This window comes from Sebastes umbrosus, chromosome 3, assembly GCF_015220745.1.
Source record: "Sebastes umbrosus isolate fSebUmb1 chromosome 3, fSebUmb1.pri, whole genome shotgun sequence".
Classification (NCBI taxonomy): Eukaryota; Metazoa; Chordata; class Actinopteri; order Perciformes; family Sebastidae; genus Sebastes; species Sebastes umbrosus.
Window position 1 is genome coordinate 39895064 of NC_051271.1, and position 26422 is coordinate 39921485.

General features: G+C 42.7%; 1 protein-coding gene across 1 annotated transcript in view; it reads right to left on the minus strand.

The window, feature by feature from the left end:
• LOC119483481 (endonuclease V-like) overlaps positions 1 to 26422 on the minus strand; it is a 94950-nt gene that overhangs the window by 23785 nt on the left and 44743 nt on the right. The window contains 1 exon segment of the mRNA XM_037761590.1: positions 17033 to 17102. Coding sequence (XP_037617518.1) covers positions 17046 to 17102 — 57 coding nt within the window. The 3' untranslated portion in view covers positions 17033 to 17045.

A 26422-nucleotide genomic window follows, 5' to 3' on the forward strand; every position in this document is an offset into this window, starting at 1 on the left:
TACCCTAGGCAAGATTTTAGCTGGCATTGCAGCCACTTCCACTACCAGTCACTTACAATCAGTTACTACACTCACACAGAAACTGCTTAGCATTACGTCTTTGAGATTAAGCTATGCAGATCACACATAAAAAAAAACGTATTTCTGAGAATTATGTTGTAGGTTATTCCCCATGCACCTGATTTGTTTTTCCAACTTTCTCTAATGAATTTAAAGGAACAGTGTGTAGGATCTGGTGGTATCTAGCGGTGAGGTTGCAGATTACAACTTCTCCTGTGTGTCAAGAGTGTAGGATTGCTACGGAGGACGACACGAAAACGCAAATGGCCCTGTCTAGAGCCAGTTGTTGTAAGAGCAGAATGCTTAGAGTGTGTTGTATGTGGGAAGTGAGTGGTGAAGCAAGAGAGAGAGAGAGCGGCGGCAACGGGAAGCGAGTAGCGTTATCGACTGCGTCCCAAGCAGGAAAAGTTAACAGTGTTTGGTTTGTCCGTTTTGGGCTACTGTAGAAACATGGCGATGAAAAAAGGCAGACTCAAGGTTGCCAAGTATGCTAATAAGCTAAGCTAAGCTAAGTTAAGCAGCAGCAGGAATGGGGGCGTTGCGCCCTGAGTGAAGTGACTGATTCATGACAGATTGACGTGATGTGTCACAATCATATCAGAGGTTTTATTAGCCCAAAGCTAACTTGGGTGGTAGTAATGGACACAATATGCTTGTTTTATTTGCGCAAATGGTCCCCATCATCTGTAGATACAGTATATACTTTTTAATGATACAGCACAATTTCATAATTTATATTGAATTATTTTGCAGACCCCCTGACAGAGTGTCCACGGACACATCTTTGAGAATCACTGGTGTAAAAGATTGACTCTGAAGCTATTCTCGTATTGGCAAGCCAGGAGCAAAAGCTGAATATGGCTGAAGTAAATTGTGACGGTGCATATAATAATCCACTGTTACTTTCAAACACAAACAAGATTTTTCCACTCAATGAACCTTAAGAGTGGTTCATCAGTATATAAAGCTCCAGGCCAAGCACAACTACCCCCTCAACTGACATCATCTGCCAGCAGGAAAAGAAGTCCTGGGGAAAAGGTCAAAGCATGATGGGATCACAGAGAAACAGAAACGTGAAAACTCTATTGATTAACTCGTCCATGTGTCTTTCTACAGACACTTCTCCTGCCGTAGTGATGTCTCTGTCTGAACACAGTAGTGTGCCGCATGAATCTATGGTGTGACTCAACCTCCTCCGACACAACTGCCTCATGGTGTGATTTACAGTCAGTGTTGCTGGAAATGACGGTGTCTTTACGACGGGGTGTTTGTGGGAAACAGAGAACTGGTTTCCACTGACGTTGAGCAGCTGAAGGGATTTTTAAACTTTTTGGAAATACTCCTGCTTTCCATCTTTTTCATACCTGTGTCTCAGCATGACTCCTTACTGAAATACTCCTGAAGCTATAAAAGTAACTGTCCTGGATGTGAGTGCAGCCAGTAAACTGAAAATATGCATATTTCAACTAGGGCTGTCCAATCAATGAAAATATTAATCGCAATTAATCGCATGATTGTCCATAGTTGATCCTGATTTAAACACAAATTAATCGCACATCTTTTATCTGTTCCAAATGAACCTTAATGGGAGATTGTCAAGTATTTAATACTTTTATCATCATGTGAGTGGACAAATATGCTGCTTTATGCAAATGTTTTTATATATGTATTACTGGAAATCAATTAACAACACAAAACAATGACAGATATTGTCCAAAAATCAAAGGGTGGTACCAATGGATTCCTTAGGTTTTTTTAGTTTTGTATGATACCAGTTTCTTCACTCTAGCTTGAAAACTAGCTTGAGCTCGCTACAACCTAAAAATCGCAAGTTGTGTTAATGCGTTTAAGAAATTAGTGGTGTTAAAACGACGTGTTATTATTATGTTAACTTTGACAGCTATTATTTCAACTTATTTTTACTTAATTCAATGGAAATAAAATGACATCTTATTCTTCAGCGCCCAGTGATTTTGTCTTTGGAAAACTGTCTCGACCTGTCTGTCAGAAGCTAACCCAAGCAATGTTTGCTGCCGCTTGTTTTCTCCATCTGGCCCCTCCCCACACCCCACCCACCTATTCACCCACCCATTTTCCTTTCCTCTATCTTCCCATCTCTCATTCCCGGGGCTCAGCGATTGTTCTTGTTATCGCCGAGGAATGCACGGGATTTTTGTGGTCAGTGCGTATGTGTTTGACGACGAGGGCGGCGCTGGTGAAAAATGAGGCAAGGTGGTGGCAATTTATCAACACTTGAGCGGCGTTCTATCGGAGGGAGGCGAGGGCCGCGCAAAACACGACACTGAGGGTTTTTCTGTGTGAGGCCGGGCGTGATGAAATGGATGCGGTTTTCTCCTCAGCTGCCTCTGACAGACAGTAGGGAGGACAGATGAAGAGGGAAAGAGAGAGGGGAGGGTCTTTCCTCTATCTGCAGGCTTCCATATCAACCATCAGCTTTTCTCCTTCAGCTACTCCCTCCACCATCATCCCCATCCACCCCCCCTCTCCTCCTCCTCCTCTCATCCCAGGGAGTCGGTCTTTAAGGGTTTGCTCTGCAAATGTGCAGCACGCACCTTTTCCCTTTTTTTCTCTTTCCTATGTAATTTGTATCTCTGTTGGCGTGGAAACAGATGACAGAATGCCGATACAGGGAATGAAACTCTTTCACAGTCCAATGATGCCATGTCAACTCTCCCTCTTGTTCCCACCCACCCTTTAACTTTCAAACCATCTCTTGATTTATCTCCCTCCCTATTATCTGTGCTCGCAACCCCCTAAATCAGCATGTGCACACACACACACACACACACAAAACCCCTTGCCACCCTACACTTTCTGACCTTTTAGCAATTTATCTCCTTCCCTATCATCTCCTCTTGCCTCCCCCACTTCAATTCATAAACACACAAATACCGCACACGCACATATGCAGTGTTACTGTTCTATGTCGGCCCTGCTCGATGCCTGCAGCTGCCTCAGGCATACTGTGAAGCTCTGGGAAGAAACGCATGGAGGGAAAGATGCATCAAGGCAACGGAGGGTCAAGTGGTAAAAGCAGCGAAAAAAGAGAGAAAACATGAATACCAACAATCCCAGAGAGTCAATTCATATAAAATAAAACAACCCTCTTGGCTGAAAGACGTCCTTCACTAGTTCAAAATGACTAATGACTCCATCTGTTAATATCTCAACAAAAAGCATAATGTGCCAATGATTTCATCTTACTGCCTGATAAGGGAGGAGTCACACAGAACAGATTAGAGAGGGCTGAATATATACGAAGCACAAAAACACATTTTGATGAAGCAGAGCCAGTGGAACAAACGAGAGAACAATAAGTGAAGAAGGTAAAACAAGGACAAATAAGAAAAGGAAACAAGAGGATAGAGGAAACACCTGCAGTCTTAAGCAAGAAAAATTGCCTCATCGTAACTCCATCTTCGATTTCGACATCAAATTAAACAGGGAGCATTTCTGTTTTATGTTCATGCACGTGCAAAGAGAGAGAATGAGAACGAGTAAATGGCAGAGCAAACAGCTATGATAAAATGATTTTGCACTTGGCGCTCAAACATGATGAATGCATTTGACACAAAGAATCAGGGATCTCTATTTTAACTACAAGCTGGGCAACTTGGCTGCAATGTTGTCATCTGATAATGCAGCATATCAAACTGGTTGATTGGATATTGAGAGAGAGCGTTCCTATTGGCTGTTCATTCAACGGAGGGCAGCTGTCAATCACTCGCAAACTCCATCAAACGGTCAAACTAGGCAGCGCTGATCAAATATGAATCAATATTCTGTTAGTGTAATGTCTATTTCTCTCCTCAAATGTGTTCAGAAACATCTTGTAGTGAACTGTTTAGCTTTAAAATGAGAAAGTTTGCTCCGGCTGGTGGGCGGATCTCAACATGGCTACCGGGCCACAAACTTTCTCATTTTACAGCTAAACAGTACACTACAAGATGATTCTGAGAACATTTTATGCGTCATTACAGTAACAGAATATTGATTCATATTTGATCAGCGCCCCCTAATTTGACTGTTTGATCGGAGTTCGCGAGTGATTGACAGCTGCTCAGAGAGAGAAAAAATTAACTTAACATAACTCCACAGAACAAGCTTCAATGGCAGTAATGTACTCTTAAAAAATAAATTTTATAGCAGCATTATTCAGTGTTTTTGGCCACAAGCTAAACATCACACCACACGTCTGACAGGCAGCCTGTGGCCTTATAAAGTTGTTTGGGCTCACATGTTAGCTGCCTGCTGCTGCTGCTGGAAACAGGGTTGATGAAAGGGATGATACCAAACCAAAAAAGTAAAGTTGCGTGCTGTAAAACTAAAAACATTGTGCTGCAAGTATTGAGTCAGATCAGTCTCATTATTAATGAATGCACACAGAAGGATTCCCAAATGTAGTTTGTGATTTATATATAAATTACTCTTTCCACATATTTTTCAATGCACACAAAATAAGTTATTGTTGTATATAAATGTAAAAAATCCCAAAAGAATTTCTGACGACGAGTGACCCTGTTCACATTACATTTATTCATTTGATCCACCGTTGATATAAAATGTGATTAGTGCAGTTTTTAAAGGATAATCCAGGTTTGATATTTATTTTCTTATATTCTGCAATCTTCAACTAACTTTAGAATACATTTCTTCATTGTTTGTCCCTGTTACATTGAAAGCATATTGGGGATCTTTAGTGGCCAGTATGAAAAGGGGGGATGATAACAGCAAGGGTATCAGTTTCAACATCCCTATGGGCACCTGACTATTGTTTAAGACTGACTTGAAAAATTCCGTAACTCTCCTTTAACTCTCTACGTTAACTTTGATTCACTGTGTGTGAGAGAATGAACGACAGTGGGAAACTGAGAGACAGAGAGCTAGAGGCAGATGAAGAGGAAAAAAAAATATCATTAGAGCTTTGTGCCCCTGAGTCACCTGAACATGTTTTATTCACTGTCCCTTAGAAGCAGAGTTGGCATCAGAACTGTTTGCTCCACAGTCCGGGTCAGTCTGGGCTGAGTGCCTGATACACACAACCAGAGGCTACAGTCCCTTCAGGACACAATACTGCACACACAAACACACACGATTGTTTAGCAGACTGAGATACTGGGTCAACTCATATTTACTATTTAACTATAACAGATTAACTATAACCTTTAAACAAGACTATGTACATTTTGAAATAAAAAATAAAACACTGTTTCTCTTACAAAGTTGTATTCATAAGTAATAAAAAACCTTGCTGAATTCAGTCCACTCAGGGGTGTTGCTGCCATAGCCTCATGTAGTCTGGTTGTGACCAGTAGCTTCTGGTGCTAATGTTAGCTTAGTTTAAGGAACACTGCAGTCCAGTTCTCTGACTTCATAACTCTCCTCTACTTGTGCTACTGGTTAAACTACATTCAAGCATGTACCATCATCCCAGCAACTTGTTGATACAGTGAATGAAGCTGCAGTATTTATTTAGTTGCACTATTTGTATAACAACTTACAGAACACTTGACTTGTATATACGTAGATGTTTTATTTATCTATATATATATTATATATATATATATATATACTATATATATATATGTATATATATTTATACTATATATATACATATATATATATATACATGTCTATATACTGTATATATACATATTGTATATGGGGCTGTCAGTTATAGCGATAATAACACGCTAACGCAATTTAGTCTTAACGTCACTAATTTTTACAACGCATTAATGCAACTTGTGATTTTTAGGTTGCAGCATGAAACTAGAAAAACCTAAAGAATCCATCGGTACCAACCCATGTCATACTAGCTGGTCATGAAGGAGGTTAAATAACACTCAAAACTTACGCTAAACTTTGGCGAGGAAAAACTGGCATGGCCATTTCCGAAGGGGTCCCTTGACCTCTGACCTCCAGATCAGTGAATGTAAATGGGTTCTATGGGTACCCACGAGTTCTCCCCTTTACAGACATGCCCACTTTATGATAATCACATGCAGTTTGGGGCAAGTCATAGTCAATGTCAGCACACTGACACACTGACAGCTGTTGTTGCCTGTTTGGCTGCAGTTTGCCATGTTATGATTGGAGCATATTGTTTTATGCTAAATGCAGTACCTGTGAGGGTTTCTGGATCAATATCTGTCATTGTTTTGTGTTGTTCATGATTTCCAATAATAAATATATACATACATTTACATTAAGCAGCATATTTGTCCACTCCCAAGTGATAAGAGTATTAAAATACTTGACAAATCTCCCTTTAAGGTACATTTTGAACAAATGAAAAATTGTGTGATTAATTTGCAATTATTTATATAATATTTTTTTTCACTACTTGTGTACATAACAGTCCTGTATATCCTTTACCATTATTTGTTTTACCATTTGTTGTCCTTTTCCTAGCTTTTATTTTTTATTTCTGTGTAAGTTCAGAGATGCAAAACAACAGAATCAAAATTCCTTGTATTTGCACACACACTTGGCCAATACAGGTGATTCTGATCTCAGTTACGGTGCCAAGTACGACTCAGGGAAGAAAAATACTCCATTTACTGCTTCCAAGTATCTCAATATGTGTGCACAAATTAACAGTTTTCATGTAAAAGATGTTCAACATTTAACTTATGCTTAATGGATGTCAAACATAACTAAAAAAAACCACAAAATCCAAATTATAAGCATATTTGTGCAAAACCAACGAATGAAAACTGCATTGAAGAATACAAATTCAATTTCTACACGTGTTTTTCAAACTGGGGACATCATTTATTCTTGACTGAACGAGCCATCCAAAGTCCCAACATGACGTGACCTATAAGAAAACACATGCACACGCATCTTCATCCGAAGTGGCCCAATTGGTTGATAAATCAGCCTAAAGGTTAATGTGAATTACCCTAAAGAGGGGTGAGATGGGGTGATGGTGTTTAAAAAATGTCAGGCACACAGTCAGATGACACACATGGAAGGAAGGAAGAGGCATTCACTGCCTCTGAAGCTCAGTCCTCCAGTTAATACTGAGCCTGAATAGTACCTCCAGCAACAAGCTGTGTCCTTGTATCACTATAACTTTTTAATGAGAGCGTCTGCTCCCAACAGAGCTCATCGCTCCAACCTTGGGCCGACTGCCTCCACAATGTTTTCCATGACATTTTCACAAATGTTTTTTGAAAAGGGCAGTAAAGTTTGTATAACAGCAGGAAGTTGATTGAAACAATCTCCGTAGTTGAAGCTGATGGATTGTTGATAGTGTGGGACTATGTGACAATGGTATTCATATCTGACTCATACATAATAAAGCAATAATTAAAGTTATTGTTTTGGGGGGTGTTCTGGTAGTGAAGTAGTTAGAACGCATACCATATGGCAACTTTGCTAGTTCAATCTTTGTTGCGTATCATCAGCCCCTCTCCCCTGTGCTTCCTGACTCGTTATAATGCCGTACAACCAAATAAAGGCAAAGTCTTTGACATTTCATCAGTCAGACGCCACAAATTGTTTTTCATAAAGAGCAAAGAACAGAAATGACACTACCTGTTACATTCAAGTGACATCACTCTCATAGCAGAACAAACATCATCTGGTTAAACAAAGAGAACACAATCAAATCTAAGAAAAGAGGAGACAAAACACAAGACTTTCAATCAGGAGAACGCTGTTCGTGTTCCGTGTGAAACTAAAAGTAATGTTGACTTATTTTGTCACGTCAGTCTTTAGTCACGTTACTCATCAGTATCGTCAGTCTCGCAAGTCAAGTGAGTCGTTACTTTCATCAGTCCCGTGAGTCACTAGTCACGTGAGTCTTTAGTCAATGAAGTTAACGTCAACCACAATCATTTCCTAACCCTAACTATGTGGTTGTGTTGCCTAAACCTTCCCTGGTCCGTCCAAAAGTAACACAAGAAGGGTACCCCGTGCGTCAGTCTCCGATACTGAGGGGCACTGACGAAGTGGCGGTATTTAACGAGTTGGGAGTGAGAATGTGTGACATTGGGCGAGAGGCGGGGTACACTGGACAGGTCGTCAGTCAATCAAAAGGCTGACATAAAGAGACAGACAACACCTACGGGTAATTTAGAGTCACCAATGACCATAACTTACATGTTTTTGGACTGTGTTTTGGACTGTGGAAGGAATAAAGCTAGAGAAAACCCATGCAGTTTCCTCCTTTTGCTATTTCTTTACGATTCTACCCATACCTTTTCAGGCTTCCATAGTCACAACAATTCCCATACACGTGACTAATTATACAATATAGTATAACATAAAACATTACAACACTGAAGTACCAATATTTGGAAAAAAAAGTAGTCAAAGAAAAGTTGTCTCAATAATTTCACAGTACCACTGTTGGGAGTTGGGATGGGAGGTCGAAGGAGAAGCACAGTGAGTCCATTACAAAATAAATGCATGATTGCCTCTGTAAATACGATGGATGTTGTCCAAAATCTGTTTTCAAGTTGTTGTTTTTTGCTGTGTTTAGATAGACAAATCATTTAATAGAGACAGCAAAACCACAGAAAGTGGGGTAGAAGTGAAGAGCTCAGAAGCAATCTGCTATAATCCCGACCAGCTGAACTATAGTTTTCTATAGTTTAGGGATCAGTAAAATCACATGGCTGTTCACCAATAAAAGCAATCAATAGCAGTAGAGGAAGTTAAATCCAGATACAAGCAGCATATCACTCTGTCACTCGAACCACTAAGAAGTTTTTATCCTCTTGCCTTGACTCCTTTATTTTACAGGCATTGATTTTTTCCACACTCTTGCTCTTCCCCTCCCTTCCTCTGCACCCCTGTTGTTTCCCTCCTCTGTTCGGATCTCTTCATCTCCTCTCCTGCTGCTCCGTCTTTCAAGTCTCTCTCCTCTCTCTTTGACAGAGACAGAAACTCTATTTCTCTTCCTCTGCCACCCAGGGACACAACCCACAGCCCGCTGTCGAGCCGCTCGCTCCCGAGACGATCTGTAGATGAGCAGAGTTCAGCCCTGTACTGTAGAGCTCAGTGCTACAGTAAAGGACTGATTCAATCAGAAAGAGCTGCTAACCTGTGTTCACAACGTGCCATAAACAAGTGAATGCAACATTACATACAAAGAGGACCCATGAGGAAGATCCAAGGTGAAAGACAAAATTGTTGGTTTGTTTAATGTAAATGACTTCACCTTTGTGAAGTTCCATGGGACGGTCACTACTACGAGACAGTCACTACTATGGTCACTACTACGGTACGGTCACTACTACGGTACGGTCACTACTACGGTACGGTCACTACTACGGGACGGTCACTACTATGGTCATTACTACGGTACGGTCACTACTACGGTACAGTCACTACTACGGTACAGTCACTACTACGAGACAGTCACTACTATGGTCACTACCAGGTACGGTCACTACTTACGGTACGGTCACTACTACGGTACGGTCACTACTATGGGACGGTCACTACTACGATACGGTCACTACTACGGTACGGTCACTACTAATGGATGGTCACTACTACGGTACTGTCACTACTACGGGACGGTCACTACTGCGGGACGTCACTACTACAATACGGTCACTACTACGGAACTGTCACTACTACGGGACGGTCACTACTACCGGACGGTCACTACTACGGTACGGTCACTACTACGGGACGGTCACTACTACGGTACGGTCACTACTACGGTACGGTCACTACTACGATACGGTCACTACTACGGTACTGTCACTACTACCGGACGGTCACTACTACGAGACAGTCACTACTATGGTCACTACTACGGTACGGTCACTACTACGGTATGGTCACTACTACGGTACGGTCACTACTATGGGACGGTCACTACTACGGTACGGTCACTACTACGATACGGTCACTACTACGGTACGGTCACTACTATTGGACGGTCACTACTACGGTACTGTCACTACTACGGGACGGTCACTACTGCGGGACGTCACTACTACGGTACGGTCACTACTACGGGACGTCACTACTACCGGATGGTCACTACTACGGTACGGTCACTACTACGGGACGGTCACTACTACGGTACGGTCACTACTACGGGACGTCACTACTACAATACGGTCACTACTACGGAACTGTCACTACTAAGGGAAGGTCACTACTACCGGACGGTCACTACTACGGTACGGTCACTACTACGGGACGGTCACTACTACGGTACGGTCACTACTACGATACGGTCACTACTACGGTACTGTCACTACTACCGGACGGTCACTACTACGGTACGGTCACTACTACGGGACGGTCAATACTACGGTACGGTCACTACTACGGGACGTCACTACTACGGTACTGTCACTACTACGGGACGGTCACTACTACGGGACGTCACTACTACAATACGGTCAATACTACGGCACTGTCACTACTACCGGACAGTCACTACTACGGTACTGTCACTACTACGGGACGATCACTACTACGGGACGGTCACTACTACGATGCGGTCACTACTACGGGACGGTCACTACTACGGTGCGGTCACTACTACGGTGCGGTCACTACTACGGGACGGTCATTACTACGGGACGGCAGGAGGCAAGAGGGAGATCAAAATATTAAAAAGAGTAATTAGCTGAAATAAGTCATTACCAAATCTCAGTATCATTATAAAATATTTTTTCTCTCTTCTTTGGAAAAACAGCGACACCTCAACAGCGACGCCTGCAGGGCAGATGGGAAAGGGCAGCCTGTGTGTGTGAAGTGGTTGTGGGGGGGTAAGGGAGGTCGAGCACCCTCCATCCTCCCTTAGGGCGGGACCTCTCCTATCAACTCAATGCATTTGTTTTTTTTTTATGCTTGTCTGTGTTTGGCCAAAACACGTCAAATGACGCTCTAAGGGAGGATAACCTCCCTTAGCTGGTTACCAATCAACAACCAGGCAGAATACAAGATTGACAGCAGGTTGGTCCAATGATGATGGCAGTAAAGTATAGTATAGTAGCATGTCAGCTAATGCAACAGTTAGCTTGTTGTAGCAGCCCTTAGCGGAGAATGGATTTGGACTGGGGAGCGCGGCAGCAGCAGGATGCCACCGGGGAGAGAATGGAGAGCTCCGCTCTGCTGGTGCGTACCTCGGGCCCCGCTGCGTCAGCTGTCCGGGCTGGACTGACGACGGGACTGTCGGTTTCCCGGTCTGACGTGTGCTTCTGTAACTTACTCCGCACACCCGTGACCGGATCCCGGCAACGGACCGATGCACGGAATGGAGGATGTTCCCACTGTAACATACTGGCCGCTGCATCACCGTTTGTTGGACTGACAGGCTTCTAGTGACACATTACGCACACACGAAGTTCATCCCCATGCAGAGACTGCGGCCTGAGTGTTGTTCAGCTTCACCTCTAGGGCCGCAAAGACTGTTTTAAAATCAGTGGAGATGCTAGCTCTGTGCTCCTCTAGCAGGCCAGCCATGCCAGCCATGCATGAGCTAATACACTACAACACATGCTCGGAGCTAAAAACATCGCCCTTCTTAGATGACTTTGCTGATTTTGACATTATACCGGTACTGCAGGAACTTAATATGGCGGTTGCTGTTTCAATACTATGCTATTTAATTGTCAGGGGATATGGAAAAGTACTGTTTTAAAGTGAATTTGCGGGGAGAGCGAAGCTAAGACGTCTGCTACATTCCCTGGAAGTCCCTGGAAAATGTTTAGAAATGTTCTGTAGCGCCTTTGTAGCCGAGTGTGTTACAGAGCATGCCATGTAACATCAACGTCCTGGGTTCCATTCTGACCTTGGGACCTTTGTTGCATGTCATACCTCTCTGTCTCTGTCTGTCTCTGTCTGTCTCTGTCTGTCTCTCTCGCTCTCTTTTACTCTCTGTCTCTCTCTGTCTCTCTCTCTCTCTCTGTTACTCTATGTCTCTGCTGTCTCTCTCTGTCTTTCTGTTACTCTCTGTCTATCTGTCTCTCTCTTCAGGTGCATACTTGTATTTTGGGTTTCTAATAGAACATGTGTACATGATTTAATGTTGAAAAAACGCTTTACTTATCATACCGGCTGTGCTGCAGCACCTCTTTTTACCCTCTGAAAAAACTTATAACCCACTAATGGAAAGGGAAAAAGCACAAAAGCATAATAGGTCCCCTTTTAAGTAGTTTTGGGGATATCCTGCTAACAGACAATCAAACATACCTAATAAGTCAAGTCATATACCCGCCAAATGTTCAGCAATCTGTTTTAGTGATATAGTCCTGTTATCACGTAAATGAAGAGATCACATGCCTGAAGTGTAGCTTCAGCTCTAGCTGCAAAGTTATGGCGTGTCTGATGGAATGTGCCTGCAGCCTGTTGAGTGAGTGAAAGGGTAAAGCTGGGTTAAGGCCTAGAGGAACCTGCTACCGCCCTGCCTACTCAGCACAAAGCCTCCCTCCCTGTCTCAGTCTCTTTGTAGAGAGGCTGATCAAAGAGCGGAGCACACTCAGAGGATTCACCACGTCAGGGAGCTTCAGAGTGGATGAACACGGACATCCCATTATGTCTCCCAGTGGGGTACGCTGAGCAACGTGAGAGTGCACGCACCCTCGTGAGCCTGCGTGTGAGCAACTGTGAACAAACCTGAGCGAGTGTGAGCTGCTGTGCTTCAGTACTGAATGTTCAATTCTGTGCATGTTTGAAAATACTTGGCTTTGGAGGGTGAGAGAGAAAGATGATTGAGTTTTTTGAAGCATCTGAGTGTGCAAATGGTCTGCGGCTTTGATCGGTAATGAGGAAGGTAGGGTGAGCCTGTTATTTCAGATAAGAAACACAGGATCAAAGGCTTCTTCTCACCGCACCGTTCCATCTCTCTCTATCTGCCTGTGTGTCTCTGGTAAACCTCAGACGTCCTTGGCTCACCTCTGCCCCGTCCACACCCCTCCGAAAATGCAGAAAACTTGTCAAAGGCTCTTAAACTTCTTAAACTGTCATTGAAACAGAAAGCCTGAGCTCCCATCTTTGAGCCAGAAAATCTCAACCAGCTACAGGACTGCTGCTCTGGACTGCTGACCTCTGACCTCCCTGCTGCACCTGATTTGACCTGTTATTTGTTTAGCACCATAGTTCTGGGTCATTAGGGGCCTACTACGCCTACTACGTTGTAGAAGTGAATGAAACTTAAAAGTAACACGTTGTACCATGTTGGAAAACTGAATGAAACGTCACGTTTTGAACACAAAAAAAGGCTTCTTTAGGTTCAGGCAACACATCTACAACTTCTTTAGGTTTAGGAAACAAATCAACAACTTATTTAGGTTAAGGCAAAAAAAACTACAACTTCTTTAGATTTAGGAAACAAAACTACAACTTCTTTAGATTTAGGAAATAAAACTACAACTTATTTAGATTGCGACAACGAAACTACAACTTCTTCAGGTTTAGGCAACAAAACTACAACTTCTTTAGGTTTAGGAAACAAAACTACAACTTCTTTAGATTTAGGAAATAAAACTACAACTTATTTAGATTGCGACAACGAAACTACAACTTCTTCAGGTTTAGGCAACAAAACTACAACTTCTTTAGGTTTAGGAAACAAAACTACAACTTCTTTAGGTTTAGGCAATAAAACTACAACTTCTTTAGGTTTAGGCAACAAGACTACAACTTCTTTAGGTTTAGGCAACACAGATATAACTTATTTAGGTTTAGGCAACGAAACTACAACTTCTTTAGGTTTAGGCAATAAAACTACAACTTCTTTAGGTTTAGGCAACAAGACTACAACTTCTTTAGGTTTAGCAACACAGATATAACTTATTAGGTTTAGGCAACAAAACTACAACTTCTTTAGGTTTAGGCAACAAGACTACAACTTCTTTAGGTTTAGGCAACACAGATATAACTTATTTAGGTTTAGGCAACAAAACTACAACTTCTTTAGGTTTAGGAAACAAATCTACAACTTCTTTAGGTTTAGGAAACAAAACTACAACTTCTTTAGATTTAGGAAATAAAACTACAACTTATTTAGATTGCGACAACGAAACAACAACTTCTTCAGGTTTAGGCAACAAAACTACAACTTCTTTAGGTTTAGGAAACAAAACTACAACTTCTTTAGGTTAAGGCAACAAAACTACAACTTCTTTAGGTTTAGGAAACAAAACTACAACTTCTTTAGTTTTAGGCAACAAAACTACAACTTCTTTAGGTTTAGGAAACAAAACTACAACTTCTTTAGGTTTAGGCAACAAAACTACAATTTCTTTAGGTTTAGGCAATAAAACTACAACTTCTTTAGGTTAAGGCAATAAAACTACAACTTCTTTAGGTTTAGGCAACAAGACTACAACTTCTTTAGATTTAGGAAATAAAACTACAACTTATTTAGATTGCGACAACGAAACTACAACTTCTTCAGGTTTAGGCAACAAAACTACAACTTCTTTAGGTTTAGGCAAAGACAAACAGTAAAGTTTAGGGAAAAGCATTTCGGGTTCAAATAACTACTAACATAAAGACAACTAATGAAATATCGTGCCACGAAATATTGAGATATAAAAACCTAACGAGACGAGTCGAGACGAAAAACTGAATCGCAATATCAGGGCGTAATAGGTACTATGTACATAAAGTACGTACATACGGGCTCTGGGGCTAAAGCTGCAGCCTCTTCCTGCTGCTCTGTGAGGCCTATGGAAGGAGGCTGAGTACGCGTCATATCTTTGGGGTACAACACATGCGCAGTAAAAACTGGTCTACACTCGCCGAAATCGAACCAATCGCAGCGCACGGCCGCAGCTTCAGTCACACTGCACATGTGTCATAACCCCAGAGCCATGTCCGCCCGTGACCCAGCCTCCTTCTATAGGCCTTGCTGCTCTGTGTCGGAGCTCCACACACATCAACACACACAGCGCAGCCAGTGAACAGCTGATCAGAGAGGCAGCAGGAGACGAGTTGACGTTACGCTCGTTGCTGTAAGTTAGTGCAATAAAACTTTGCAAGTGTAAAGCCAAGATACGTTATTACACCGGTTCAAGCAGAAACACGATGAAATGGTGAAACATTGAGGAAAGTAACGTTTCAATCTGCTCTGTCTGCAGTCTCTCATCCTCCCCTGCTGTTCACACAAGCAGAGCGCGTTAGCTCGGCGGCTAACAGCTAACTGTAAACACGTGTAAGTTATTCAGTTGAGATGTGAATGACTTTAGTTCCTCTAGTAAGCCGTGTTTCAGTGAATGTGTCCGAGGAGTTTATCGTGAAGGGAGGAACGGAAGACGTGAAGCGGTGATGTGCTGTTATTGACGAGGCTGCAGACTACGGAGGCTCCGTGTTATTGATTAATTATCTTCATAAAGTATAGGAGCAGCGTAACCCTCGGCTACACAAGACTGAAACTAAAGCTGGCAGTAGGCTGTGTAGTCCAACTGTTTAGGTTAGTTGGTCATGTATCTCACTGGTAAACTGATCAGCTGGCTGAGACAAATCGAGAGCGTGAACCCAATATCGTGTATTGTATCGTATCGTGAGCCGAGTGAATCGTCACACCCCTAACAACTACACATTGTTGGTTTCACACGGGATGTGAACTCCGGTCTACTGGGTGAAAGAAATCGAGCGTAGCGTTAATTCAGGCAGGCCATGATGTCAAGCTCTGCTCATACGGCTATCGGCTGATAACAGCTGATCTTAAGCCAGCCCAATCAGCTGATGCATCAGCTGACGGATCAGCAAATTCCTCTCTATGCATTCACTGGTCAATTTCATACAGGGCGCCTTATTTAAGCTGCTTCAGCCTGCCTACCGTTGCTGCTTCCTCTACAAGCCTTTGATGCATACAATCACACCAATATTATGATTCGTGTAGTCCCTGCAGCATATGTCTGCATTAAAACCTTCTGTTGATATTCATTAGTGGTTCTTTGGAACTATTTTAATCTTTCATACAAAAAGGGATGGCTTGGAAACATTACATGACTATTTGTGTTCGATGTTCGCGATGTAGTCGTTTTCTGTACCGCGCGGGGGACAAGCCGTGATACATCGACTGTATTCGATGTGTCGCCCACCCCTAACTGTTTATGACTTAATCAATGTCATTTCTGTTGTCATTGATGCCGGCTCTGTTCTGCACCCAGGGGGGTCTTTGCTGCTGCTCTCCCTGCCTTTGGCTTTCCATGTCTGCACATGGAGGGCAAGGAGGTGTGCTCTCCTTGCCTCATGCTACCATGTAGGCTCGTGGATCCACGCATGTGCGTGGATGGGCAGGGAGGTCCCAGAGCAGAGCCATACCGCCAAATATAATGTATACATTACTGCAAATGGAATAAGTGTCTTTGACTAAAGTGGTCCTGACTGAACTGTGTTTTGTGTCGCATCCATGGCACCCGACCTACATCCCTTATTGAGTTTAAAACCGTCTATACTACAGCGCCTGACTTCTGCTTCTGCCATAATTACTATGGTCGCTAGAGGTCGCTGTTGTGTTCTTTTATACCTTATTTCGGTGATCTACCATGTGAATAGATGATAAAAACCTACTAGTGGGTGTAATAGGCCCCTATTGACCCACAACTATGGGCTTATAGCGACTGATAACTGTTTAATTTCACATGTTTGATTTACGCTATCTTTCCTCTGCCCCTACTGAGCTCCAGCTAAGAAGAAATTCAGAGACAAATTATTTTCTGGCAAATTCTGAAAACAATCATTAGTTTTCTGAAGATACCAGAGTGTTTATCATCCTCTACAATAAATTTGCTTAATTTAAACAGCAAATTAGATGAGAATGATTAGGCTCTCTACCAACAAAACTGGCTTTACTTTAGGATTTGGGAAATTCCTCGATGAGTCACTTGCTGTGGCTTTTAAGCCTATTTTAATCCTGTGTAAATCACTCCTCTCTCACCATGTGTATTTGTGTTTGTGTGAGCGTGTACATCGGAGTGTGAGGACCCACACGTGTATGGTGTATTTTGTCACTTACCTCATTCTTTGTTTCATGTATCTGCAACTGGGAAGTGTGTGCGAAGGTATTCTCTGGAGCGACAGTCAGCCTGCGGAAGAGGAGAGGGAGGACGAGGAAGGAGGGAGCCAGAGACAGAAAGTGAGAGAGAGGAAAAAAAGTAAGAAAAAGAGAGGGAGAGATTCCACATTTAACAAGTTGTCACAAACAGTTTTCAGCTGCTTTCAGAGTTGAGCAGGAACGCACGTACACACTGAACACGTTTGAAATTAAAATTAAGTGCCTGGATGCTGACTTTACAGAGAACAAACCGAGCTCTTCTGTTTGCTGCCAAATCTGACAAACACCGTAAATCACTGCGAGACACAGTGGGTTGTTTGTACAAATGTTACTGAGGCAGCATTGCCTTCTAAACATCATTAGGATGTTACAGTGCTTGTACTCAGGCCCCAACATCTGAAAACTCTTTTTATGATCTCCCTTGTGGCTCCACAAATGACAAAAATGCACCATTTATTATAAAAGTGTTGCTGCTGGTTATTCTCTCCAAATGATGTTTCATAACACACCTAAACTCCTCCTATGATGACATGGAGCTCAATAAAGGCAACATGACATGATAGTTGTGAAAGTGGACCATGTGTCAAAATATAACTTTAGTTCAATCAGGGAATGGGACTATGTTAGAACTTATATTAGATAAGGGATATTAGCTGGGTGCCCCAAGGCTCCATATCAGGGCCTCTCTTGATATTGCAGCTGCAGCTGTTTCTAAACATTCTGGTGTCCTATAGACCAGACAGTCTACGGAGACCCGGCCGAAGGTTGAACAAAAAAAAAAGATCTTGCAAAACCTAGACTTCTGTACCTCCTCTTCACCTTGAATCTAGCCCATGACGGGAGACTAGCTGAGAGAAAAAATGAGAAAGTTTGCTCCGGCTGGTGGGCGGTGCTTGGTATTTCCTCAGATCTCAACATGGCTAGCGGGTCACAAACTTTCTGATTTTACAGCTAAACAGTACACTACAAGATGTTTCTGGAAACATCTGAGGAGAGAAATAGTCATTACAGTAACAGAATATTGATTCATATTTGATCAGCGCTGCCTAGTTTGACCGTTTGATCGGAGGTTGTTTGATTGGTTGTTTTCCTCCGGTCTGTGAAATCTTGCAGATGCCGTTAGGAGCACCGGAGGACACCGGAGGACACCGGAGGACACTGGAGGTCACAGAGGTACATGATTTTTTTCAGATTACCTGTCTCATGCACTACTGTCAGGAGATAGTGATATAAAAATAACTTCTTTTAATCATATTTTTCTATCTATCTACCTACTTCCGCTTTAATGTTAAACATAAGCAGCCTCATTATCTAAGTTTCTGATCGTTTGTGCAGGTGTGTCTTTTTACTCCTCCACATCCCAGTCTCTGTCATGTCTGTCCTGAAGTTCAGGTATTATCAGTATCTGACTTTCATTTATAAATGTCCTGTCCACATTTCATAATCCAATATTTTGTTCAATTCTATTTAAATTATAGAGCTTTCAGTGCACATTTAGCTTGCATTAAATAGTGATGGATGGTTTGCACAGCATTTTGACTGTATTCAACCTCAGTATTAACAGAATACTAAACTTCTCAACCAACATCAGCAGTTAAGAGATGCAGTTAACCTGCAATATGTCACTGAAAAAGATGCAAAAGCTTGCTCTGTCATTTATAGTGCCTTGAGCATATACTGTAGCCAAAGGCTCTTTTTGTATACTGGTGATACATAGCCTGTCATTCAATATGAAGTTAATAAAAAGAAGAGGGACAGCTATTTATGGAGTTATAGGTGACATTAATTCATTTTATATTACATGTTTTATGTCTGTCTTTCCTTGGGACCACGTTAGAAATGAGTATTCTCACTTCTACATGTTATCCCTTGGATTGGTTTGTTTTGTAGATCAATACATCAAATCTCTGCAAACTGGAGGAAGAAGACACTCTGCTACTATTCATTTATTAATATTATTAATATTTATAAAATAAGGCCCAGTTTGATTATTTTTGGCCAATTTGTGCAGTCTTTTTCCCAACAGCATCAAACAGAGGTTACACACACCAGCTTTTGATCAATGCTTTAATTCAGTGAAGCTGTTTGAATTCATAAACCTGGTCTCTGCTGATCAAACTGCTCTACAGTCAGCTGAGGCTCGTATGCCATTTAGATGTGAACTGCTGGCAAGGACCGCACCGGCCGGTCCTCACGTCTTCATAGGTCTGTTTGAGGGTTCACACTCAGTTTAAGGTTCAGGTTAGTATTAGGTTTAGGGTTAGGGTGAGGGACTAGAGAATGCATTATGTACATGAGTGTCTTCACTATGGGCCCAGACACTCCAACCCGACATCAAAGAACTAGCGGTGATGAAGGCCACCGCTCTTCACTGTCTACAAATGTTGAATCATACTCATTATGTTTGACCAGACTTCTACACAAGCTAACCTGCTGTACTGTCTTCTGTCCCTGCACAGACTGCTGCTCCTTGACTAGTGGGTACAAATACTGTGAGTTGAGAGGCAGATCCAGGTAGAAGCTACAGCTGGAGAAATGTCAGACAGCCCAAAACAGAATGGAACAGAACAGCAGGTTTGAGGCTGCTTATTTACATAGTGCCATAAAGAACACACACAAACACAGACACACACACACACACCTACATAACACTGGGCCATCCACCTCATCTGCCATTCCCTGCTTGAGGAACACAAACCCGGAGACAATCTATTGAGCTGTGTCAGCAAAACCAATGCCATGCTAGTAACAATTTCATCCTGTCGGCTGGTTGGTCCACCACTTTGCTCTCAATAACTATTGGATGGACTACCGAATACTTTAAAGTGAGACTATGATTACATTTACATGCACAAAAGATTCATTTTTTTGCCCTTATTCTGAAAAAGACATGGACTGTTTGCATGGCTAATGAAAATGAATATTCCACTAATATTCCAGTTTACATGCAGCCGTGCATACTCCGATTAATGTAAAACACCCCCATGATGTACGTCCTATGGCTACGCCCTTTAAATGACTTCAATTTCCCTCCTTTTCCAACTACAGTCATGTTGCTCCCTTGGTGTGCCCTCATTGTCACCTTTCTACAAGTTTTGCAACTGTGCTCTTCAAGCTATTCTTTTTATGGCTATGTGGGCGGCTGTGGCTCAGAGGGTAGAGCAGGTCGTCCATCAATCGGAAAGTCGGTGGTTCGATCCCTGGCTTCTCCGGTCGAAGTGTCCTTGAGCAAGACACTTAACCCCAAATTGCTTCCGAAGGCTATGCCATCGGTGAATCAGTATGAGTAATGAGTATTTAGATTGGATCCTGATGGGCAGGTGGCACCTTGCATGGCAGCCTCTGCCATCAGTCTATGAATGTGTGTATGATGGGTGAATGCTGACATGTAGAGTAAAGAGCTTTGAGTGGTCTGAAGACTAGAAAAGTGCTATATAAATGTAAGTCCATTTACCCTTTATGCACAAGAACTCCGACGCATATAACTTATGCAGCAGGCAGGCAGCTGAACTGACCGTAAACAGGCAAGAAAGGAACCAAAAATATCCAGAAGTGAGACCTGATTAGGCAGTGTGAGCCTAAACAAACCTTGTAAATAATGCAATAAAGTAAATGTCCTACTCTGGTTTAGAGCACCATAAATTCGCTCTGTGTGTACCTGACAAAGACAAAATGAAGGGAAAAAAGTGTGGTAAATTGAACAGAATGTGACAGCTGTGTTGCTGCAGAGCAAAGAAAACCCTCGACTGAAGTCTGATCAGTTCAGAACCGGTTTCCTCGGGCCACAGTCCCTGGCAAGGTGGGAATGCACAGGTGAACACATGTGCACTGCTGGCTCTCTGCAGGGGCTTTAGGTACATTCAGGTCACACACACACACACACACACACACGCACACACACACACACCCGCACACACACACACACACACACACACACACACACACACACACACACACACACAAAGAGGTGTCTGTCTCCTGGCTTTGGTCCAGTGGCCTGGGGCAGGTCTTTATCCCCCCCCCCCCCAAAGCCCCTTAAGCCCTGCAGCTATGCCAGTCTGCTCTACTCCTTCCTCCTCTCTATATCCCTCCTTCCTTTTTCAAATCATTTTATAATTCTCCTTCTCCGATAAATCCACCTTCCTTCGCTTACTGTTTTCACACTGAATCCTTTTCATCACTCTAATCATTAGACTTCTTCCTCCAGATATCTCTGCTTCCCTCTCTCTCTCCTCCCACCTCTCTCTCTCTCATATCCACCCCAGGGCTGCTCTTTCGTCTCTCTCCAACCTTCCTCCAATCTCTCTGTGGAGGTCCAGAGTCCAGTGGCTGAAGCACCAGAATGTCAGACAGCCATATATTAACATTTAGACAGCCTTTGGGCCCGAAGGGGAGCTCCGGTTTAAATCAGTCACATCCTCTCTGCACGTTCGGAAAAGTTCCGCGGGCCGACTGGTACAGTTGGCACCAGTGGAGCACCAGTGTCAATCTTCACGGATGTTTTACCCTGTCAGTTGTCCGACGTAACTGTTTCATGGCTGTGTAGGCTTCTCTTTCTCTCTCTTTTTCCTCTAAGACTTGTCTGTTCCCTCCCTTCCTCTTCCACTAAACACATTGTGTTGTGTTGCCATCAACGTCATGTCAATGTGACATTTTAGCTTCCCCACAGAAGATCTGGAAAACTAACAGGGAAATGTGCTATCAGTGTGGCAGGAGCTAGCAATTATTTTCAATATTTATTACATTTTGTTCAGTTGTCTATAAAATGTTCAACAAAATATCAGGAAAAAGTGAAAAACACTTCTCACAGTTTCCTAGAGCCCAAGGTGACATCGTGACAGATTGCTTGTTTTGTCTGACCGACAGTCCAAAACCCAAAGATGTTCAATTTACACAGGTAGATAAAAAAAAGAGAAAAGCAGTAAATCCTCACATTTGAAAGCAAAATCAACCACCTTGGTCCAGACTGAAATATTTCCATAAATATTGGATGAATTGCCATCAAATTTGGTACCCAGAAGATGAATCCTAATGACTTCGGTGATCTCCAGACCTTTCTACTCGTGCTTCCTGCAGCTCAAAATTTCAGTTTGTCCAACACTTTGGTTTATGACCAAATACCTGCAAAACTAATGACATCAGCCTCAGATGTACTTTGTGTTTAGTGCTAATTAGCAAATGTTAGTCTACTAGCATGATAAACTAAGATGGTGAACATGGTGAACATTACACCTGCTAAACATCAGCATGTTAACATCGTCATTATGAGCATGCCAAGCTAAAGTTAACATTTAGCTAAAAAGTCTAAAGTGCTGCTAGTGTGACTGTACACCTTTAGACTTTTTGCTTGACAAGTGATAATCGATTGACAATCAACATTTTTGGTTATTAATTTTCAGTAGATTGACTATGCAAAAATGTAAACAAACAGCACAATACAGCAACGAACTTTGGCCAGAAACTCATTCAGTTCTTTCAAAAATGTATCCCTGTTTATTGAGCCATGCAGTGTATCTCAGTTACTTTCTTAACATCTTGTATTGGTTTTTAAAGCTGCACTAATCAATATCTAACTAAAAAGCAAGGAATGTCTATCTGTCTGTCTGTCTGTCTGTCTGTCTGTCTGTATGTCCTTTGCATAAGTCGAGAACCGTCCATCCGATCTACTTCACATTTGGCGGGTGTATTGCTGGGGACCCAAAGGATTGCATTGTCGAATTTGGTGCAATTTGGAAGTGTGATGCGTTCAATATTAATAAACATTAAATAAACAAGCGAACAGCGCTCTGTGCAGCAGCGGGGGGGGGGGGGGGGGGGGGGGGGGCTTAAGGGCTCTACAGACAAACCAGCATGTTGTCCGCAGAGAGCAGACCGTGGCTCATTACTGCAGTTCAGTTTATCTGCTGGATACTGGATATATTAACGTTACAACTGAACTCTTCTTCACTTCCCTGGAGTTAACGAGTGATTCGATGACACTACAAGCAGCACTTCTTCTGGGTAAAGCAATCAACCCGGTCTGAACAGCTACGCGCTCTGCGCAGCCCCCGACATCGCTACAAGCACCAATACCGGGAGGCTGCCAGGGGCCAAGCAATCTGCGCGCTCCAAATGGGCACTCCACGAATGGGCACTGCATTAGTTTTCATATACACAACGGATCAAATGACTATGTGTAATGTGAAAGGTGTCAGTCATATTGACAACCTCACAGAGAGTCATCAATCTGCAATCCTCCTCAGCTCTACGGAGCGTTATGCTAAAACTTTAGCTAATTGTCTTGGTTTTCCCATTGTATGCTATATGCTAGCAACTACCTGGTGAACATACTATCTTAAGAAAAAGTTATTCCTGCTTTTTCGTTCGTTTTCTTACGAATGTCCAGCAACAGGCGTCAATTTCCGCTTGTTACATGCATACAGTCTTTTCAAAATAAACTTCCATCTTTACAGGAAACAACTTCCTTAGGTTTAAGAAAACTACTTAGATAGGCTTAGGAAAAGATCGGCTTGGTTAGGATTAGGCAACAAAACTACTTAGTTAGGGTTATGAATAGCTAGACTTGGTTAGCATTAGGCAAGAAAACTACTTAGGTTTAGGCAAGAAAACTACTTAGTTAGGTTTAGGAAAAGATTGTGGTTTGGCTTAAAATAACTCTGGAAGTAGCATTAAAGTACGTAACTTACGTGACAAATAAATCAACGTTGACTTCTGATTTCACATGGAACACGAACAGCAGTCTCCTGGGCAAAAGTCTGGTATTTTCTCTCCCCACCCATCCACCCCACCTTCCCCTACGCCTCTCTTAATACTTCCTCGTTCACAATTACGTTGATTACACACAAATTGATTTTGTGGGATATACACGAATTACAGTGCATTACTTTTCGTAGGTATAGCTATGAAGATTGTATGAGACCAGCCTGCCAAAACAGAAGTAAAATAGAGTGAATATTGGACTCGCACTTCGTCATGGTGACCAGAAACACGACAAAATGAATGCTAATACTGTTTCACGTCTATTGAATGTTTAAATAAACAACCGTTTGCTAGAAAAATTCGCCAACTTTGTGAGGTAATGTCAGTGTTGTGTGTTCAGATTCTTTTGGTTCCCCCAGGTGACAGAAAAATCAATGATGGCAGCTTTAAAAGAAGCATTTTGTTGATGCCTGATGCCAGGGACATACAGTACTGGGACTGCAATTCAGCCTGGGACTTTGAGATGGAGAGGCCTGGAGTTATTTTGTTATTGGCAGTAATTTTAACACTAATACAGTTTTTGTGGTATAAAGAGAATCCTATGATGCTGAAGACCTTCAAGACACTTTAGGATGTCTTGCTGACACCTGCCTCCTCAGTTTGCACAAGCATGTCACCACTGTACTGAATCAAAACAAGACCAGGCCAGGCATGCCTGAGCTGGGAAACTAGTTTTCATCAGGTTCACAATGGAAATGACTGAGCCAATAAAATTTCAATAAAAAACGAGGATCAGTCCAAATTAGGAGTGGCTGCTCGTATCCCCCCCTCAATATTAAAAGTATTAGAAGTATTAGTATTAGTATTATTACTCACACACTACTTTACAGTCAAACTTTGTGTAGAGTAACTCTGAAAGACACAGAAATGTGAGACGGAGATATTATTATTCATTGCTGGAGTAGCAGAGCAGAGACGGGGTGGAGCATAGTGATGGGGTGAAATCCCTGTAAGGATAATTCTTCGTAGTTAGCGAGTCTCAACGGTCTCACAGAGTCTGGTACTTTTCTGTCACTGTCGGCAGCCTCGTTTGTGTGAACCGGCATGTGTGTGTGCGCACGTGCGTGTTGGCGCGGCTCCATTTGCGAATGTGTATGTGTGCATGCTTGCTCGCTAATATTGGCTGTGTTTGTGTTACTGCAGAGGTGACAACAACCAAAAATACACAAGCTCTGCGGGCCTGAATTATTCAGACAGTGGAGACAGAGCAGCGGGGGGTGTGGTGGGGGGGTGGAGATAGATGGATGGATGAGAGACGGCGGCGACAGAAGAGGAAGACAGTACGGTGAGGACGAACTGAAGTCGGCGGGAACGAAGAGGTGAGAGAAAGTTGAAAAAGTGGGGACTCATCGAAAGCAAGCCACACACAACTGAAACACGCAGGCACACACACACACACACACACACACACACACACACAGAAAAAGGTACATTTAGTTATGGCCTGCTGAAGTGCACAATGAATTGTTGCATCTGTAGACTGCAGCGCTAAAACAAACAAACAAATCCTTGCTCCTTACACACAAATATCACACATCAGCAATATCTCTGCAAAGCACACTGCTGCATGCCTCCTTCTCCTCCTCCTCCTCTTCCTCCACCTCCTCCTCTTCCTGTTTTCCTCTTATACCGACACACAAAATGCATTCTTCAATCTCTTTTATTCTATGCCCCATCGCCTATCACTCACATTGAAATTCCATCTGTTTTTGCAATCTGGGAGAGCAGCTGTGGAGCTTTACATTTCCTGTCTTCCTGCCCGGCACATGGGGGGGCGGGGGATGTATGGAAACCCAAAATGGAAAATGGAGCGTGGAGCCACATTTATTGCCTCTTAGTGGGGAAATTGTACACATCCAATATCCAAAGAGCTTCACAGTACAATGTGATTGAAGGTGTTTTTAGCATGGGGGGGCTCTGTGGGGAGATTGTTTTAACGCTGCCATGATGAACGTCAGCTACGCAGAAACGCAAGTAAAACCCCTCTGATACTTCTAGGAAACTGTGCGCGAGACAACAAGAGAAACTTTAAACCTCAGTGACTGATATGAACAGCGTACAGGTGACTGCTGTAGAAGGAGAGGGAACATAATTAGCGACTTCCGCTCAGTGCAAAGCACTCAGACAGAGAGGAGAGGTCTGGAAATAGGCTGTTACTGTACAGGCAGCTCCTCCGAGTCCCATTACTACTGGATGTCTTCCCATCAGTGTGTGTGGAGGAGGAGGAGGAGGTGGAGTAATGGATTTCATCCTAGAGATGATGACCGATGGACCAAATGTAGCCCAAGACTACACACATGACACAGCGACGTAAAGAAGCGTATAAGTCGGGCAGATTGTTGTATGTACTGATGTGACGGGCAGAAGGCGACAGGGCGGGGACGTCGTGGCTACGTGGTATGTGTTCTACGGGCGTCATGGTGGCCCTGTGGCCCTTTTGTTTTCCAAGATGCTTTTAAGACATCATTATGAAGCTACGCGAAAAGACCAAAAACAGGAAACAGCAAAAATGTCTCTTGGTGGTGTGTGTTTACTTCTTGTTGTACTTTTGAGATAAAACTACTGAAATATTGATGTGTGACATGCAAAAAT